The 21545-nt window shown below is 45.5% G+C and overlaps 1 protein-coding gene across 1 annotated transcript in view; it reads right to left on the bottom strand.

Moving 5' to 3' along the window:
• Window positions 1-21006, bottom strand: part of lgr4 (leucine-rich repeat containing G protein-coupled receptor 4) — a 75556-nt gene extending 54550 nt beyond the window's left edge. Inside the window, exon 1 of the mRNA XM_048231380.1 lies at window positions 20074-21006. Within this exon, the coding sequence (XP_048087337.1) occupies window positions 20074-20270 (197 nt within the window). The 5' untranslated portion in view covers window positions 20271-21006. The remainder of the gene's footprint in view (window positions 1-20073) is intronic.
• Between the last annotated feature and the right edge of the window lie 539 nt (window positions 21007-21545).

The raw sequence follows: 21545 nt of genomic DNA, 5'->3' as shown, positions 1-21545 counted from the left end.
TTGGTTCTAATTGGCTATTAGCTTTTTATTGTTCTGAAAATCGCTCTGAAAGTGATCCCCAACGATATCGTTCTTCATGCCGTTATCGTTATAGTTTATGTGTGAACGTCGTCATTCATATTAACGAGAACGATATTTATTTACAGTTATCGTTATCGTTCTTCGTGTGAATGGGCCTTTAGGCCTGGGCTTAGATTACGGACTGAGAGGATCTTATTTAGGCCTGGACTTAGATTACGGACTGAGAGAAGCTTCTTTAGGCCTGGGCTTAGATTACGAACTGAGAGAAGCTTCTTTAGGCCTGGCCTTAGATTATGGACTGAGCACATGGTGTTCTAATGAGCCCGAGAAGAGCTTCTTTAGGCCTAGTCCACACGTACCAAATCGATCTTTTTTTCCTCCGTCTTCCCTGGAACCATATCAAGAATATTTGCGTCCAAACGGATCCATCTCAACACGACTGAACACGTTACTTCATACCCCAGGCCTATAGGTGGCACTGTTTCTTTACAGAAATTGACCAAAACTTGCGCTTTACAAACAGACAGAATAGGCTACGACGAAATGGCTAGTGCAAGGAAACCAGAATTGTTTGTGTGGACTGATGGTGAACTGTCAACTGTAGTCAACTGTAAAACTAATAAACTTTATTTTACGGTTTGTGAAGGGTGCAGTCCTGTCCTTTATTTGGCTAACGCAGGTAGGCCTACTAATCACCTTTACTTTCTTTGGTTGTAGGATAGTCCGTGATTCACATTAGTTTTGGCTATCACCGCAATTAGGCTACTAAACGCAAGGCTTACCCAAGTTCTAGGCTATTCTGTCGCCACATTCATAATATTGCTATAAAACCTTCGTTAGTAACAGTCAGTACTTTTGCCTGCATCAAATCGGCATTTGCATTCAGTGTGCTACCATCGGCTTAACGTGAGTTCTAAAAAAGTCTTTGTATGCTTATATCTGATTTCACTTTCGACTGTGAATGCATGTATATATGTTGTAAGACATGTAAAATAAATGAATGACACTGGCACTACGCACAAATTAATGTAGCCTAAACTTACACCGCACTTTTCCTAATAACTAAGTTCTCTCGCGTCACTGACAGTAGCTAGAATGCATAAAAAACACCGGAAAAAACAGTGTTCAGTCCACCAAGTCATAAGCTATCGGCTGCGCGCACCAGTTGTGATATTTATCTTCACGGAGTGTAATCGTAGGTAATGTCTTGTATGAAAACTAATATTGTTAGGCAATACAATAAGTGCAACTCCAGGGCAGCTGAGGTGTGGCGATGACATCATCGATACGCAAGCAGGATGTGCGGTTTCGCTGTCTAAACGAATTCAAACGGGCTACGGTTTCAGATTTTTCCACTCTGGGACCAGGTTTCAAGAAAGTGCGGTTTCGGGCAGTGCGTTTACAGGATTCGTTTGGACGCTCGGCCAAGACGAAGCAAAACCTCTGCGTTTAACCTAAAAAGCGTCTCCGTGTGGACAGGCCCTTAGATCATGGACTGTATTGGCTTATAATGTGTGCTGTTGTTCTAGTGGACTGGAAGCAGTTGAAGGGAATGGACACCAGATCTCCTGGGGAGAAAGTGGACACACAACAGGGAAAACAAACATAATGACTAAAGGCACACACACACACACACACGCGCGCGCGCACACACACACACGCACACACACACGCGCACAAACAAACACAAAAAATGTGCTTCCATATACACACACACAAACACTCACATGGTGGTACATACACAGATTCAAGTGTGCCCTCATGTAAGCATCAAATACACCACACACAGACACACACACAGACACACACACACACACACACACACACACACACACAGGAGTCTTTGTAAGGTAGGAGCGCTGAACACCGAGGTAGAGGGTCTAAGCTGTGCCTACTCTGTGAACTCAAACACAAACACTGAGTCTAAGTAAACACTGGCTCCATGAAAAGGGGGAGGGGGGGGGCTTTTCAAGGAGCAAAACAAAAGTAGGTATGTACCTGAGCAGAGTGTGTGTGTTGGGGTGAAGGAGTTTGAGTTTGTGTGTGTGTGTGGGGGGTCTGTACCTGTGTGCAATGCATGCATGTGTGAGGACAATGCTACAGAACATACAAACACACACACACACACACACCCAAACAAAGAGAGAGAGAGAGCGAGAGAGAGCTGCATTAAACTAGCAAGTCTCAAACTCAGAAACAAAAACTTGTATAGACAAGGAAAGCCTGGCAGACTGAAAGGGAGAATGGCTAGAATAAGAGTAAAAGGGAAGAAGAGAGAGAGAGAGAAGGAGAGAGAGAGAGAGAGAAGGAGAGAGAGAGAGAGAGAGAGAGACGAAAGAGAGAAAGAAGAGTTGTGTTTGTAAAAGGCAAGGAGAGAAAGGCAAAGAAGCTGGTCAGAGGCAAAATGAGAGAGAGCTAGAGAAGGAGAGGGAGAGTGAGAGAGAGAAAGTGACATGGAGAAGAGAAAAAGAAAGTGAGAAGGAGTCACAGAAATTGAGAAAAAGGAAAGTGAAGAGGAGAGAGGGTGAGATAAACACTGGGCCTCAGTGGCTGCCCTTTGTGTGTGTGTGTGTGTGTGTGTGTGTGAGAAAGGGAGAAGCTGCCGTCTCCTTTCTCCTCCACTGGCTAAGAACAAAAGCGTCCTTCAGGCAGACCGGGGCAGGGGGCAGTGCTAACACTTAGCCATTAGCCTGTGGTTTGTGGTTAGCGCCGCGCTGCGCTAGCACAGGGCTAGTCTCCGCCCCACTCTATCTGCCAGAGGACACCTGGACAAGGCTAACGCTAAAGACAATACTAGCTCTAGAATAGTTTGAGAGTGTGCAGATTCTCCCTCTTCCTCATTTTGCTTTCCCTCTCTCCTTCTCTCTCTACCTCCCTCCCTCCCTGCCTAACCCCCCCCCCCATCTTCTCTCTCTCTCTTTGCTTCGCTCTCTCTGTCCTCTCACCTGTTTTCCTCGGGCAGAAGTAGTCCGTTTCTGCTGCCAAAAAAGCTTTATGTACACAGCCGTGTCGCAGACGAGCCAGCGCAGACACAAACACACACACACAAACACAAATCGCCCCCTCTCTAGAGAGGACAGGCATTGCCCACAACATGTGCCAATAAAACATCTCCATGGGCCACACACTCAAATGTACACACACACGCACACACACACACACAAACACACACATACACACACAACCATATAAAACACCCACACACTACGCTCTTGCATTCCTGGATATGTATTAATTTTATGCAAATAGCTTGTTTTCATGGATGTTTTGGAGTACGTAAACAAACACGAGGTTAGTCTCTACACACAGTTCCCACCACAGAAGAAACAACCGAACAGATGAGGAGAAAGAGGGGGAGGGAAAGAAAGAGAGAAAGAGAGAGAAAAAAGAAAGAAGAGTAACGAATGCCTCTGAAATAAGAAACTGCCTGTTGTTAATGACCTCACCTGTTGCACATGCATACGTATGCATATGTGTGTGTGTGTGTGTGTGTGTGTGTGTGTGCACGTCTACAAGTCTGACAGAGCGACCAGGGTCATCAAGATCTTAGTTTATCATCCAGATGCTAAATTCAGGCCAGACCTGGGCCATATCAGGGCTAGATGAGGGCTAGATCAGAGCCAGATGAGGGCTAGATGAGGGCTAGATCAGGGCCATATCAGGGCTAGATGAGGGCTAGATCAGGGCTAGATGAGGGCTAGATCAGGGCTAGATCAGGGCTAGATCAGGGCTAGATCAGGGCTAGATCAGGGCTAGATCAGGGCCATATCAGGGCTAGGTCAGGGCTAGATCAGGGCCGGCTCTTGTGGAGGAGTGGGGAGCAGTGCTGGTGGTGCAGGTTTTTCCCCTCAGGCCTAACGGCCAATGGCTGTCTTTTTATGAGATCACTCCCTTCGTCACGGTAACGGTTTACTTCCAAATATTTCAAATACTTCAAAGCGCTGCCTGCTCCCTTTTCTCCCTGAAACACACACACCAATGTATTTTCTCTCCTGTCTCACCTTCTCCCTTCATCTCTTTCCCTCTCCCTCTAAACACATTTTTCCAGCTCTCTCTCTCTTTTTCGTGTCTCTCTCTCACTCTCTCTCCTCTCTCCATCTCTCTCTTTCGTCTCTCTCTCTCTTTCTCGGTAGATCTGGAGGGACGGAAGTGTGGCTGAGACGGGTGTGCGAGCCGAACCCAAACAAACCCAGAGTCTTCTGGGAAGTTATTCAGCATTCCTCCCCGCGCTGCCACAACTTCCCGTGTGTGTGTGTGTGTGTGTGTGTGTGTGTGTGTGTTAACCTGTCTGCCACTCAGTGTGTGTCATGTGTGAGAGTGTGTGTTTTATTTGTATGTCTGTGTGCATGTTTGTGCGCATGCTGTGCCACCCAGGTTTGGAGCTCAGGCTATGTTGGTAATTGTGCATGCAATCTGTGCCATGTGTCCTGTGCATTTGATTGATGGAGAGATCGAGAGTCTCTTTGTGTGTGTGTGTGTGTGTGTGTGTGTGTGTGTGTGTCTATATATATATATATATATATCTCGTTATGAACCTTTGGCTGGTTTTCCACTTGTCTCCATCCATGTCTGTGCCATCTGCTTCTTCACTCGAGCAGCACAGAGGCGGACTCGCTGACCACAGACCACCACACACGACCAGACACTCCAGCACAACCCAAACCAACAAATCACCACACATGACTAGCACTACAAAACTACAGAAACCAACAGACCACCACACACGACCAGCACTACAAAACTACAAAAACCAACAGACCACCACACACGACCAGACACTCCAGTAGCCTGGCTATCACCAGACCAAGCATAATCTTTTCAGATGGAACATTAGTCTGGGGAGTCTGCTCTGTAATTTTTACTGCACAAGAGGCGTGATCAACGGGCATAGTTCAAATGACTCTGTACGGAATTGGATAGTCCTTCAACCAATCAGACCAACGATCCGGGTGCGCCAGGTGGATAAGCCAGTTTGTGATTGGTCCCCACAGATTTGTAACGGATGGAAAATTTGGAGGTTTCCAGCCTGAGCTGCCGGGCGAAATCAAATCGCCGGCAGATCAGGCTGTGTTTACCCAGTCTAACAGTAGAACTATAGAAACTAACAGACCACCAAAAAAGACTGAACACTCTACCCTTACAAAACTACAGACACAGACCACCAAACCCTACAGAACTACAAAACACAGCACACAACCACACAAGACAGCAGACAACCTAGTAAGACTATATAAACCATGCAGACCACAAAGACCTGCAGGAAACCACTCAAATCAGTAGAGCACACACACACACCAGTAGAGGACCACATAGGAAGGAATGAATGAACACACACACACACACACACACACACAAACACACACATAGGAATGAACTAGAGATGCAACGATATGGAATTTTAGGGCAAATAACGATAACCGATATTTATTGGTTTGTTGTGGCCGATACCAATATGATAACCGATAATATTACTCTAAATTTGTGAAAAGTGATTTGGGGAAAGCATTTAATAAGCATAATTTTATTGCAGTAATTTTACCTACCACCAAATGATGGACAGAACTCATAATAGTCCTCAATAGTGCGGCAGTCAACAACATAACAGTAGCCTAGCCCTACAGTATGTGTGGCTCCTTTAAGTGAACCTGACGTCAGCGAATTGCGAGTGAGTGGCTAGAGAGGATGAATCGTTTTAATTTAGGACTAAACGCTCATAAACGGCTCAGCTGGGAATAAGCTACAGTATAGTGACCAAATCAGAGTTTGTGAGGGAAACTTAGGTTTAGTTTCAACTGCGGGTAACTGAATAAAGCTGCAACTCCTCAGACTGTATCTTATGTCCGTCTACTCTGTTGCGCACAACCTGCTGCAGCAGAAATGAAAGGGGTTAGCCCCGAAGGTTTTAATAACTTATTATGATGACCTGTCTGGAACTGAAGCAGGAATGGTTAGCATATTTCTAGGTAGTAATACAAAACCCAAGCTAACGTAATACTAAAACACAACTTAGAACTAGGCCTACTTATGTACTCGTCCCACTAACGAGTTTGCTTATTTGTTTCCCCGAACAGCGCGGTAAAGTGCAAATACACCAGCACAAGACGGCTCTAGATAGGGCTGAGCTCCGCTCTGGTGAGGTTAAATGGCGGATCATTCACGAGACGATTTTGAGATGCACAGATTCCCAAATGAACGCATATCCACAGATTTTGTTGAGTGGTGAAATACATTCACACCGCTGACATTATATGAAGGAAAAAGTATAGCCAACCAAGCTCAAGTAGCTCAGTGTAGCCAGACGGACCTTACGTAGGCCTAAATTAGGACTTTAAAAAATATCGGCGCAAATTATCGGCCAGAATTCTGTTATCGGACCGATAATAATATTTAATTTGTTTCACTTATCGGCCAATAATATATCGGCCGCAGATATATCGTGCATCCCTAGAATGAACCAACACACACACACACACACACACACACACACACAAAAAACATACACAAGCAGAGGACCACAAGGATATGAACCAACACACACATACACAAGCAGAGGACCACATAGGAATGAACCAACACACACACACACACACACACACACACACACACACACACACACGCACAACAGCAGAGGACAACAAGGAAATGAACCACAGTGTTTCCCATACATTGACTAATCTGTGGCGGGGCGCCATGAAATCAAAATCGGCCGTCACAGATTAATATTCTATGTTTAATTTAATTTAATTTAATTTAATTTAATTTAATTTAAATTAAATATAAGATCAAATCCTTGCATTGACATTGAGCTGCGCTTTTTACGCACGCAGCCTTTCCTTACCCCGCCCCGCTCTCTCTCGTAGCCTGCTGCCCCTCCTCTGCATGCGCATTTAAAAAAGTATTCACGATTGCTGAATGATTGTTGTTGCCACATAGAAGCATTGCATAGAAGACGTCTGGCTAAATTGCTATTAAATCCGCTTAGCATCGTGACCATGCTGCGCAAATTTGTTCAAAACTGCTGCATTGAAGTTAACTCTGCTAAGGTCTTATCACAACATAGTTTAGTCTCTTCAATGTAGCCTACTAAGTTAAGTTATGCAATCAAGCAGTATCTCAAAGCTAACGTTAATTTGGATGTCGAATTTAGCATGCTTAGCCTACTTACAGCTGCTTGTCAATTTCGTTGAAGGGCTCATTTTATTGACTCTGACACGGAATGTTTGCAAAATCCCGATGTAAATGGAAAAGTGCTTGTCCCAAGGAGAAGTACGAACCTTTATTTTACCTATGTATAAAACGTTATGAATTGCATCCACACATCAGCAGCCTTTTAAGCGTCACCCTAATATGTACAGTAAGCTAAAGTAGGAAGGCTAAAAAGGAGCTTTAAAAGCTTTACTGGTTGGTTCACATCTGTGTGGTGCTCTGCTTGCGTGTGCGTAAATACTGTATATACATGGCTGGCTCATTTGTTTCTTCAACTAAACCAGCAAGCAGAGACTACAACAAGCAAGTAATCACTGAGGAAATGTACAGCAACCACTGTAACACACACAGAGACACACACACACACACACACACTCTGTTTGTGGGCATTGGGTAAACAGAGGCATTTTTCTGCAAAGCATGACTCATTTTTCAACAGCTACACCTCAGCTATGACCTCAGTGGACCACACACACACACACACACACACACACACACACACACACACACTCTCACCATGGCCTATAAGAAATCAATCACACACACACACACACACACAAGCAGAAAATGAGGACACATTGTGCACTCAAGTGTAATTGCAGTCTTACACGCGCAGGAAAACAAACAAACGTGAAACAGGCAACGAGGCAAACACACACCCTTCAAACAGGGATTGTTCACTCGTCTGGTCCAGGGAAGTCTAAAGCGTCAGCGCGAACTTGGAATGGTCAAGACGGTTAGCCAGGCCGGGAGGCCCAGTAGATTTCCACTCTGGGTGAGGGGAGCGAGCCGTTTGGTATCTGCTGCTGAGTAGAGGCATTCGTTTAGCAGGACACAGACTAACAGTGTTTGTGTGTGTGTGTGTGTGTGAAATCATTCCTGTATACGCTAAAGATTGTCCCACTGCACAGATGACTAACCATGCTCTGGCCTCTGCAAAGAAGTTAAAGAATGATGGACACAGACACACACACACACACACACACACACACACACACACACACACATCTCTCTCTCACACACACATTCTCTCTCTCTCTCACACACACACACACAGTAAGTATATTCTCTCTCACACTCACACACAGACACACACACACACAGTTTGAGCAGTGGATCATTAGTCCCATGGACACCCTTTTCACTTCCATCTCTATATTTCTTTTTCTCCTTCATTTCACTCATTTTCTCTCTCCCCTTTCCTGTCTCTGTCCCTTCAGAGAGAGAGAGAGAGAGAGAGAGAGAGAGAGAGAGAGAGAGAGAGAGCACACTGAAACTTTGGCTGGCCTTGACTTGACATCAGCAAGGCAGTAAATTAAGGGGCCCTACCACTCCTAACACACTTCTACTCCTTAAAACAGTGCACTCATTAGTGTGTCAGTGTGTGTGTGTGTGTTTCCCAAGTCATCATAATTTACCTCACTGACCTACAAACAAACACACACACACACATACACACACAGTGAGAGAGACTTGAGAGAGACTTTGAGAGAGGACATCGACAGGAGAGATGGCAGAAAGTTAGGGTGAGCAGTGTGTGTGTCTGTGACGGGTACTGTCTTGGTAGGTCAGCCAATGCCTGTATCTCACACCCACACACACACACACACACACACACACACACACACACACACCACAGCCAAGTAATGGTGGGGACCACACACACTAGCTCTGCATCTTCGGACCTGTCCCAACGGAAACTATGAAAACTATATCAAAACAATATTTGAGATCAAAATGCAAAGGTTTTGTTTTGTTTTGGGCCTTTCGTCTACACAATCAGGTGCGCCTGCAGGTGTACGGCTGTACGCACTCTGTGTACCATCAGGCTACTCAACAACGAGAGAGAATTTCCCCTGTGTGTGTGTATTCACACCAAATTGACCATAACTTCCCAACTCTGCACAGTATCCCATTAACTGCATGACAGTAGGCTATTTACAATGTTCTGTAAAGTAAAGTTTGTAAACACGTTATCAAAATCAACTTAACACAGAACTGCACGCGCACACCTTTCGTTTGAGCAGGAGAGACGATACGCACATACGCACACAACATTACAGAATTTGTAGGCTAGGCTAGCCTACTTGTTATTTTCTTTTACTATCTATAGTTGCTGGTTATCAGCACACAATGTTAAGCTAACTGACTCAAGACTCATTATGGATATAACACGTTTTTGCAACGTTTAAATGTTTAACCAACGAAAACAGAAGGTTGTAGGTGTGTCTAGGTGGGTGTGCTTACCATAGCCTTCATTCCCACAGGCACCCCTGCACACAATAGTATCATTTTAGGAGCCCTAAATCACACTTTTTTTTTTTTAAAACTGGTTCCAGTTTGGAAACTTTTCCAAATACTACCCTTGTGTTGCCATATAGACAGGCACAGTCGCAGTCATGCTGTCACAGTCCCACCACTCACCTCACAATGGAAATGCAGTCAAAACAGTCCAACCCCTTACCTACATGGCAATAACATGTCGTCCCCTTAGAACTATAAAGTTCTAAAATGTCAAAATTGTGTTATTGACATAATTATTCTTCTTCTGTGACACCTTAAGAAGGTGAGGTGATTCTTGTAGTTGTATGCATTTTATATCTAAAGAGGTTTGTTCCGCTTATCAGTATAACTCTTTGGAATTCTAAGAGCTCAATATATCAGAACTACTCAATATAATTCTTATAATTCTAACGATGTGTGTCAATCTTTTACCAGTCAAGAATTCTGTGCAAATAGCATCAGTCTTTTGAAGCTAACTAGAAGCACAGCAGTTACGCTAACGTTACTGCAAGGCCAGGGTTGCCGTGTGTGTACACTCTACCTCACACACAAATGCACAAAGTGTAAACATACATAGAAAAGGAGACGTCAAGTGTTATGGCACTATCGTAAACAAACAGCTGCACAACTGTCATCCGTATACTAACACAGATGAAGAGTGAATTATGGATGTGTTGATTATGTATGTCTGCATGGCTAGTTCAATTGGGCCAGCTGCTTCCCCAACATGCCCCAGTCAGAGGTACAGCATCAGGACAAGGCACTGCTGTAGAGATGAACGCGCGCAACACACACACACACACACACACACACACACACACACACACAGAGAGAGAGAGAGAGGGGAAGAGAGAGAGAGAGAGAGAAGCACACACACACAGATCTAGTACAGAATCAGGACAAGGCACTGCTCTAGAGATGAATAGAGAGAGAGAGAGAGAGCGAGAGAGCGAGCGAGAGAGCGACAGACAGAGACACACACACACAGATTTAGTACAGCATCAGGACAAAGCTCTGCCCTACAGATGAACACACACACAAACAGAATTCCCTGAAAAGCTTGGAATCTGCACAGCTCCAGAGGTGAACAGCTGTGTGTTACTCAGCATCCTGTCCGACTGTCTGCTGCACCGCTCCATACACACACACACACACACAGAGACAGAGAGAGAGAGAGAGAGAGAGAGAGAGAGAGAGAGAGAGAGAGAGACTGACTGCATGCACATTCATTCACTCAATCCCTTAAAAAGCTTGACCCCGCCTCCCTCTTTCCCCTCATCTTGCTGGGAGGAGTCAATTTCACTGGTTTCACGTCAAATGGACACACAAACACACACACAAAAAAAGAGAGGGGGGAGATAGAGAGAGGGGGGAGAGGGGGGGGGGGGGTAACACCCTTCCAGTGTTGCGCTCATATGTGCATGATGTCATCATTGTGCTAAGACACCGCTTTCCTGGAGACAGCAGAAGTGTTTTCATCGACAAAAACTTTGTTTTACTTTTTCCCTCTCTTTAGTCAGCGAGCAGTGAAAATCATTGAGTGTGTGTGTGTGTGTGTGTGTGTGTATGTCTGTGCGTGCATGTGTGCACCGCAGGTAATGTGCAGGATGAGGTCATCCCCATCACACTGTCACACTTGTAAGAGGGAAAGATTAGTCTACAAAAAAAAAAAAAAACGCCCACTCTGCAATCACTGCAAATCACTAAGTCATAAGTGGGCCCAGTCTGGAGTCCAATCTAAAGCCCATCCAAACACACTGAATCAGTCCCATTATTGAGGCCTGGGCAGCCTACATACAGGCCCCTCAGCTACACGAAGCTAAGCTAAGTTTAGCTAAGCACTAACAGTGAGGCTTATGAGACTCATGCTAACTCTATGAGTAACATGTCGCGAGGAGGTTTCCATCCTGGTGGGGGGGTGGGGGTGGTCAGGGAGTGTGTGGAGCTGCCCAGGGGGGTGGGGTAGCTGCGGGGGAGGGGGTGGAGGGTTGAGGGAGGGGTAACTCTCTTTGTGCTGGGGGGTTGATATCGGGTGGGGGTGCTTTCCCGAAGGCCTTTGACACATATATAGCTGAAGCAGAGTATTGTCATTTAAATAGCTCCTTCTGGGGGCCTCTCTGCCTCTCTCTTACCCTCTCTGTCGCCTTCTCTCTCTCCCTTTCCCTCCCTCCCTCTCTCTCTCGCTCTCTCTCCCTCTCTCTGGGCAGCTGGTGTGTGTCACACCAGCCATAATAACCCTTCCTCTGACAATTAAAAAGAGAGGGAGAGAAAACAGGCAGAGGGCAAACGGATACAAGTTGAAAGAGTGAGAGGAGGAGGAAAAAGAGATAGAGAGAGGAGGAGGAGGAGGAGAAAGAGATAGAAAGAGAGAGAGGAGGAGGAGGAGGAAAAAGAGATAGAAAGAGAGAGGGAGGAGGAGGAGGAGAAAGAGATAGAAAGAGAGAGAGGAGGAGGAGGAGGAAAAAGAGATAGAAAGAGAGAGGAGGAGGAGGAGGAAAAAGAGATAGAGAGGAGGAGGAGGAAAAGAGATAGAAAGAGAGAGAGGAGGAGGAGGAGGAGGAGGAAAAAGATAGAAAGAGAGAGAGGAGGAGGAAAAAGAGATAGAGAGAGGAGGAGGAAAAAGAGATAGAGAGAGGAGGAGGAGGAGGAAAAGAGATAGAAAGAGAGAGAGGAGGAGGAGGAGAAAGAGATAGAAAGAGAGAGAGGAGGAGGAGGAGGAGGAAAAGAGATAGAGAGAGGAGGAGGAGGAGGAGGAAAAAGAGATAGAAAGAGAGAGGAGGAGGAGGAGGAAAAAAGAGATAAAAGAGAGAGAGGAGGAGGAGGAGAAAAGAGAAAGAAAGAGAGAGGAGGAGGAAAAAAAGAGAGAAAGAGAGGAGGAGGAGGAGAAAGAGATAGAAAGAGAGAGGAGGAGGAGGAGAAAGAGATAGAAAGAGAGAGGAGGAGGAGGAAAAGAGATAGAAAGAGAGAGAGGAGGAGGAAAAAGAGATAGAGAGGGAGGAGGAGGAGGAGGAAAAGAGATAGAAGAGATAGAAAGAGAGAGAGGAGGAGGAAAAAAAGAGATAGAAAAGAGAGAGGAGGAGGAGGAAAAAGAGAGAGAAAGAGGAGAGGAGGAGGAAAAAGAGATAGAGAGAGAGAGGAGGAGGAAAAAGAGATAGAAAGAGAGAGAGAGGAGGAGGAGGAGGAGGAGGAAATAGAGAGACCAAGCTAAAGAGAGAGAAAGAGAGAGAGAGAAATAAAAAGTTGGTGAAAGAAGAAAAAGTGAATTGTGGGGGAACCAGAGTGATGGTAATCTGATACATAAAAGACAAAAGTGTTTGTGAGAGAGTAAGAGAAAGAGTGAGAAAGAGTGGCGTATGTGTCTGTGTGCATTAGTGTGTGTTTGTGTGCGTTTATGTGCATGTACTGTACTGTATGTGTATATGTGTGTGCGTGTGTCTGTGTGCGTGTGTGTCTGTCTGCATGTGTGTGTTAATGTGCATGTATATATGTGTGTGTGTGTCTGTCTTTGTGTGTGTACAGTATGTGTCTGTGTGTGTTGGTGTGCATGTATGTGTATATATCTGTATATGTGTGTGTCTGTGTGTGTGTGTCTGTGTGCGTGTGTGTTGGTGTGCATGTACAGTATGTGTATATAACTGTATATGTGTGTCTGTGTGCGTGTGTTTATGTGTATGTATGTGTATATGTCTGTGTCTGTGCGTGTGTGTGTTTGTGTGCATGTACATGTATATATCTGTATGTGTGTGTGTGTGTGTGTGTGTGTGTGTGTGTGTGTCTGTCTGTCTGTGTGTGTGCGTGAGTGCATTAGTGTGCATGTATGTGTATGTGTGTGCGTGCATGTGTGCTTGTGTGTGTGCAACTGTGTGCATTTACGTGTATATGTGCGTGTGTGTGCATGTGCAGGTGCATGTATATGTGTGTTTGTGTGCATGTACGTGTATATATACACGTACATGCACACAAACTACCACAAACTGTATATGTATGTGTGTGTGTCTGTGTGCGCATTAGTGTGCATGTACGTGTATAGGTGTGTGTGTATACGTGTGCGTGTGCTTGTGTGTGCGTTCATATCTGTGTGAAATTGTGTGCATGTACGTGTATAGGTGCGTGCGTGCGTGCGTGTCCTGCCCTGCTAGGCATTAGCATGACTACTGATAAGTGATCAGTCGTATTCAGATACACCCGCCATAAACAGCAGTCACAAGTGGAACACAACCTCAGATTCCACCCAGAATTATCTCACTGATAACGGCTCACGCCCCAGCACACACTGTGCTTATTCACACACACACACACACACAGGCATCATCACTTACCTCAATGACCTCCAAACACACACAGACACGTATAGAGAACCTTTTAAACAAAGGTGTTTTATACACTTCACAGTCAGGTGGGCTACCCCACCGCACGCAAGCAAGCACACACACACACACACACACACACACACACACACACAAATGTTCCATCCCAAAGGAGTTTCTCTGTGTACATCCAATAGAAGAAAGTGTTGACAGGAATTCCGAGTTGTTTTACTGGCAATGTAAATGATGCATGGAAGTCTCGTGCCCAAGCATTCCCAAGCATTGCCAAGCATTCCCAGGAACAGTAACACATGATTAGAAGGGGAAGTGGGAGAGAACCGAAACAACGTTCCATCTGAACTGAAATTAGTGCAAATGCAGCCAAGCAGCACCCGTAGTGGGAGAGCGACTGCAGGCAATCACCCAAACTGCCTGATGAGACGCTGTAATGCAACATCTCTCGCTCCGTCTGCGCAAGGTCCAGCCTGCGATTGCAATATCATTCCCATTCTGCATACAGGGCTTTTGCTAGCAGGCACTGTGCCTGGACTCAGGCATGGGCCCGGCCGTTTATTAGAAAATAATTATGACAGCTAATTGTCCTTGCTTTGCCTGAGCTTCAGCATCCATACAAACTGATAATCTTTGCGTTGACCTGGTTTTTGAGAAACAACCATATGGTGGCTATGAGACAACACATAACCATATATACTAGTGGCTATGAGACGAGTCATAACCATATACAGTAGTGACTATGAGACTATGGGACAAGACATAACCATACAGTGACTATGAGACTATGGGACAAGACATAACCATACAGTGACTATGAGACGAGACATAACCATACAGTGGCTACGAGACGAGACATGCAGCATTCCGGACTAATCAACACAGTGATTCTGAAGCAAGTAAGAGAGAGGTGGACTTAAACTCTATCTGAGCTCCAACGTCAACAACCTTTCACTAGAATGGGTAGTTTTAGGGCCTAAAGAAATGCCCACTCCTACATGCCCACGGATGTGCACACCTGAATGCTACGTGCCCTCGTACGCACAGCTGAATGAAGAATGAAGTCACAGTTTATTTGAGTGTCGAGCGCATAGGCATGTACGCACATGGAGTACGAGCGGGCTTCATGTGTGACCTACTTTATTGATTGTGTGTGTCCTGCAAGATACATGGACAAACTTGTGTGAGTCGCCTGGCTTTATTTCAGTTGGGATAATCACCAACATTCACGGATGTGCACACCTGAATGCTACTTGCCCTCGTACGCACGGCTGAATGAAGAATGAAGTCACAGTTTATTTGAGCGTCGAGCGGATAGACATTTATTTTCCCTCCGTAGCCTTACAAAGGGCCGCCGTGATGCAACACACACAAACGCTCACAAAAGGCAACCGCAATACAACACATACACACACACACACACAAAGGGCCGCCGTGACGCAACACACCTGTGTGGAGAGACTCCATGGCCAGGCAGGGAAGAGCGGGAGGTTCCGCACCACTGAGCGTGGAAGCCATGGCAACCCCATTTGCATTACCCTGCAGTGCTCACCGCACCCGCCCGCCTGTCTAGGTCGAGGGCCACGGAAGTGGTTTTGTGTGTACAGTGTGTGTGTGTGTGTGTGTGTGTGTGTGTGTGTGTGTGTGTCTATATATATATATATATATATATATATATATATATATATATATATATATATATATATATATATATATATATATATATATATACACTGTATGTGTACTGTCTGTGTGTTCTGACTGTCTGTGTGTTGGGCAGGTCTAAGGAGGTTGCTGGCATGTAGCGGGCAGTCAGACAGACACAGGAATGGACAGAATGGGCCAGTAGTTGATGGACAGAAGGGCAATGAGAAGTACAGGAGGCCGAGAGGGACACACTGACCACTGATCTGGGTATCTGAGAGCAATGCACCATGGGAATCCCTCCAGCTGTTCCCCAATTACTGGTTCTCAGAGCTGAACAGTGAATAATGAATAATACTGAATAGACCCAGCAAGAACCGGCTGCACCACACACACACACTGGTCGTAATCACTGAATCTGGCTTCAGCTTGAAAATAAGGAAACTTAAAAAATGTGTGGGCAGAATCCTTCTCAGTCAAATATATAATGTGCCGGCAAGGAGGTAAAGACAGCAATTATATTATAGGATTAGCTTTGTTAAAAGGACTATCTATGGCACTTCTTTGAGAAAAAAATGTTCTACAAACTGGTAATTGTCTTTTTAAAGGGCAAACGCAGTTCAGCAGTAAAACCATGAGGACTATGCACACAGTTCTCAGAACTAGGCTCTCTCCAAACATATTCCAAACTGCAGATGGAAAGTTCTAGAATGTTCTGGAACATCCCTTCCATTCCATTAGATTCCAAGATCACTCATGGATCTGGAACACCCTTTTTCCATACTTGGAGTATTTATCAAGTCAAGGGGAGACAGATTCATGTCTCTGATCACTTCCACAGTGACATGCACTGGTACGAGAGCTAGAAAGTTTGGTTTTATTTGTTTATCTCTCCAAAACACACACACACACACACACACACACACACACACACACACACACACACACACACACACAAACCACTCTAACGATTCATAGCTCCCAGCACCCTGTGTAGATTCCACTTTCTAGCACACCATACATAATTCAGAGTTGTGCACAGGTTGGGGCAAGAGACAGAGCTTGAGATTTAATAGCCTACTGAAAAGTCAACATATCAGTCTGCCGATATCCCAGTAGCGGAAAACCAACAAGCACATACATGATTGACTGCCGTTTCTGGCGGTCCAAACCCACGGAAATTAAAAACACTAAACCAACAACCAAAACAACAGCTCCCTTTAACTGTTTAGGAGCATGAGTGTCAAAAATTGCAAGGACTCAAAACACTGTGCCTGTGTCCACACACACACACACACACACACACACTTCTAAGGTCAGCGTTTTATGATGGCTCATTTTGAGAGGCGCGCGTGTGTGTGTGTATATGTGTGTGTGTGTGTGTGTGTGTGTGTGTCGGAGACCCTGGGCTTGCGCTCAATAGAAGGCTAACACCTTAAGCGCGGATGGCTGTGTGGTGGATGATTAACCTGAAGCCTTGCGCAACATCCTGTTGAACCATGCAAACTCCTCTAAACCTGCAGTCGCTCTGACACTATCTAAAGCACAATAAGTAATGATCAACCTGATCTCTAGCACACACACACACACACACACACACACACATTCACCCTCTCCCTCGATGGGGACAGACACTGTGGCGACGGTAGTCATGGAGGATTTGAGGACAGGCCTGTCCAGCTAATTTAGAAAATACAATGTGATAAAGCATACAGGCCTCCTGAAAAAAACATCAATCAACTGTAATGGGTCCAGCAGGAATGGTCCCCTGATAATGCACATTGTGTGTGTGTGTGTGTGTGTGTGTGTGTGTGTGTGTGTGTGTCAGCAACAGCATTTACAGAATGACCCAATGGATACTTTACTAGGCTCCAACAGACTGAGTGTCTCCTCCTGCCCGTACGTGACGTTCGAGATCAGACTCCTATCTGCAGCAGTCGGCGGCCACATTCGAGACATTTTTTTTTTTAAATTTCTCGTATCCTTTAACTTTAGGCGTCAGGCTCGTGCCAGAAAGCACTGCAGCTGAAAGAATGTGCTCGCCTGGCCAAGGAATGACTTGTAAAACACCAGGGAGAGAGAGAGCTGTTTGAAAGACGGCTGCGCGCACCGCATAGGCCCCACGAAGCACACAGCCACGGAGAGTTCAACAGTCAGCAACAAGATTCTAAAGGACAAGATTCTGAAGGACAACAAACAAACAAACAAAACCACACCACCCTTCTCCACCTGAGCAGGAGGCCAAGTAGGAGACGAATGGGTTTGCTGGTGACAGACAGGCATTGATAAGCCAAGATGGCCACCAGCCATGGTGTGGTGTGGTGTGGTGTGGTTTGGTGCTGGAGGCGGCGTGGCAAGCAGGCGAGCAGCCAGACAGAGTGTTAACACAGCAGCTTTATTTGGGGCCTTATCACTTCTCCAGACTGGCCTGTGGGGCGTTGGGTTTCACGCCTGTCGCCTGGCGGAGATATTTCGAGATGTGAGATGCGTGTCTGGCAGCACAGCCAGCCAGGGTCGGGGGTGCACAGGGGGTGTGGCGGGTGTGTGACAGCACAGCACAGCAGAGCACAACACAACACAGCACTCTTACGTCACATCACAGCACTATACAACAAATCAAAGCACAGCACTCCACTCCACTCCACGTCACAGCACTTTTTACAGTACTTTACAACACAGCACAGCACTGCATATCACAGTCCTTTAGAGCACCATGCAGTGCAGCACAGCACAGCACAGGACAACACAGGTCAGTCCACACTCCCCAGTGCAGAAGAGCAGAGCAGAGCAGAGGTGTGCTGAGCAGGGCTGTGAGCAGGGTGTCCAGGCCAGGTCAGTGCCTCTCAGCTGGCTGCGGATCTGGGGGTTCTGCCATGGCATAGTTTTCATGCACCGCAATCAAAACACACCTCACTGGAACAACGGAACGAGAACAGAAACAAAAGGGGGTGCACACACAGGAAAAGAAAAGAAAAACAAAAAGAAAAGAAAGAAGAAACAAAACGAAAAGAAAAGAAAATGGGAAGACGCAACACTAGATCAACACCGTCGGTGATGTACTTGGTGATGTGCCAAGTAAGCAAGGCTGCTGTGTTTGATGGGCTTGTAGGACTTCCGTTTGTGGCGTAAGCAGAGCTATTATGTTAGATGGTTTCTATGGTCACCGGTCACAGAGTGGGATCCCCTACAATAAACTCCTCCGCACCCCTCCAACCTGTCAGAGCTTCCCCTGTGTACGAGAGATCAGCTTACTGCAGACCTGACACAGGGAGGACGAGGAGGAGAAGGAGGAGGACAAGAATAGAAAAGGAGGGGGAGGAGGAGAAGAAGAGGAGAATAGAGGTGTAGGAAGGAAGAGACAGGAAGGAGGAGAGGTAAACATCAGAATTTACAATGGTCCTCAGATGTCAGGGAGAGGAAGAGGAGAATAAAGCAGGAGGAGGTGGAGCAGGAGGAGGTGGAGCAGGAGGAGGAACAGGAGAAGTGTCCGATCCATGGTGGTCTGAGGCGGCCTCATGGCCATATCAATATCAGTGCCTCACATTAGATAAGGAAGCTTTCATCAGAGAACGCCCTGTCCTCCGACGCTTGTGACTCTCAGAAAAACCTTTTCCATTCCAGTTGTTACATTTCTCTCCTTACACAAACTCTGGTTGTGTGCCGTTTCTTCCGGCACAACTTGTTTCAATGTTCAATTTCAAACCTACCCCAACACTCCCCAAGGTTATCAGCCTGGCATTTCAGCAGTGACCAGCCTGCTGTTGTTGTCTACTGGCCTATAGCACAACTTTATCACCAATTTCAGTTGATATTGATAACAAACTCCTTTCAGTCTTCTAAAAGACAGACTAAAGGCGGAATTTTTTTTTTTATTTATTTATTCAGCAGAAAGCCAATCTAAGTTTTTATCCACTTGCACACCATGACGCACCAAGTTAACTGTAATTTTGACAGGAAAGGGTAGCAAGGAGAGCAATAATAACGATGGCATTGTTGTGTCCATGTTGAGTAGTCTAGATTATCCATAAATCTGCTATTTGTGTGTCAAATATTTGTGCGCTGGGTATTCAACATACCAACTGCCTTCCTACGGCACAGATATAAACAGGAGGACGTGTTGCTCCCTCTTGGGAAAACACTCTGTAGTAGTCTGTGCAGTGTGCATGTATAATATTTCAAACTCATAAAAACAATGTTGCACAGAAGTTATGTATTTCATTATAAGAGAGTGAGTGATTGTCTACCACATGCTTCACAGCTCTCGGTTACCCCGACTCTTTTTTTTTACCTTTCGTGTATTTTTCACTCTTTTCTTCCGTTCTCTCTAGTTCGTTCTTCTAGTTAATCCCAAATGATCTCCAAACACCGAACGATTAATAACAATGTAGCCATTGTGCGGTGGTTTACCTTGTTTGAAAACTCTACCCTGTGTGCAACTCAGCGCGTAAGCTGAAAGTTTTCAAGTCATGACAGCCAACCGACCGACCTGGCGGATCATACACTAGTTCTCAACCGCCATGCTGGTGTTACGACACGACCCTGCTCTAGAAAATACTTCAAGGTGGTAAGGTTTGTAAAGGTAATGGGTGAGGGTACTTACAGGTAATAGGTAAAAGCGCTTAGGCCGGTGGGCACTGCGGTCAGTCCCCGTCCCGAGCAGTCCGCCCCTCCGTCCTCGCAGCGGCAGAGTGGCGAGCATGTCGCCGGAGTCGATTGCCCTTCGCCGGTGATTCCATGTTGTAAGAAACACCATCCAAAGAGTAGTAATATCCGCATGACCGACAAGTGAATTTTCATGTTTTAAAATAAGGGAGAGCTCAAACGGCCAATGTAGGCTATTCAAATCAATGGTTGTTTGATTGCTTCTCTTAAAATGAAGACAATATCGGCCTCATTCGTCTTCTCGCTGTCGGCAACGACTGGAACAACAAATCTGATCAATTAGTGGACTAGTGAATAAATCGTGCAAATACAAAATTTCTCTTTCCGTTTTGGTCTCACACTCAAAATGAACATGTTTGTCTATGTTTGCCTTGCGTTCTTCTAGCAACAAAAGGTAGAAGGCGAAATTGCTCCTGTCGAGATTCATGCGGCGTGGACAGCAAGCTCCACACACACTAAGTCACCACCGAAAACAAATAAACACCTAACGTTTTTTCCGTTTTCTCTGTCCCATTAAACTCGGACTTCAGACGTTGGGCTATCCAAGATCCCAGCCAAGTCAATGTTCACGCAGCGCTTCAGACCACGTCCGTTGTTGCAGTATTTTTTTTTTTGGAGTCTTCCCCCCGCTTCTCGGATTTGTTTCCTGGACAAAAACACGGTCAGTTTCTAGCCATTCTTCACGTTTCCTCCCCTGGTTCCTCCACCAGCCGCGATACTACCCTAAGCTTTCTTTTCTTGCTCACTCGCATGGAACGCTGCAGAACAGCCTGCTACTCAAACTGCTGAATATGTTAATACCTACCTACATATTAATGACCAGCAAACGTCACGTACGACAGACCTGTTGGATAAAATGAGGTTTGCGACCACCAAAAGCCGTAGCCTCTCATGCGTGGGCTACACGTAGAATTTCATAAATCACCATTAAGGTTTTCATATCACTGCTCTGGTTTTCAGCCTTATCTCCCTTCTTTTAAAATCGCCGTGGGCTAAACTTGTAGACCACCTCCACCGTTAAAATGAGTCTGGTTATTTTCAGAAACTAAAGTATCATTTACTTAGGCCTATTGCAGGACATAAAAATGTTGCTGTTCGAAGCCCTGTTGCAGACAACTCATTTTTAGTTGTTCAACTGGTAATGATCCTAAAAGCCTATCTAGTGATGTCCCATGCATGCCTTAGTTTTTCAGAGTTTTGAATAAGTTATCTGGTTTTGTATTCAGCAGTGAAAATGTTTCAGATTTGTGAACAGAGAATGAATAATGATTTAAATTATATTATTGCATCCATTGGGACAGTTGCATAGTTATGAAAATAGGTAAAAGGGTTTTGTTGTAAGAAACTAAAGGTAGGCCTATGTTCAAGTCCTATGACTGACCAAATTTGGTCCCACCAAATAAACATTAC

This window comes from Alosa alosa, chromosome 21 (genome assembly GCF_017589495.1).
Source record: "Alosa alosa isolate M-15738 ecotype Scorff River chromosome 21, AALO_Geno_1.1, whole genome shotgun sequence".
Taxonomy (NCBI): domain Eukaryota; kingdom Metazoa; phylum Chordata; class Actinopteri; order Clupeiformes; family Clupeidae; genus Alosa; species Alosa alosa.
Note: the sequence above shows the minus strand (reverse complement) of the source record. Positions and strands in the feature narration are given on the sequence as shown.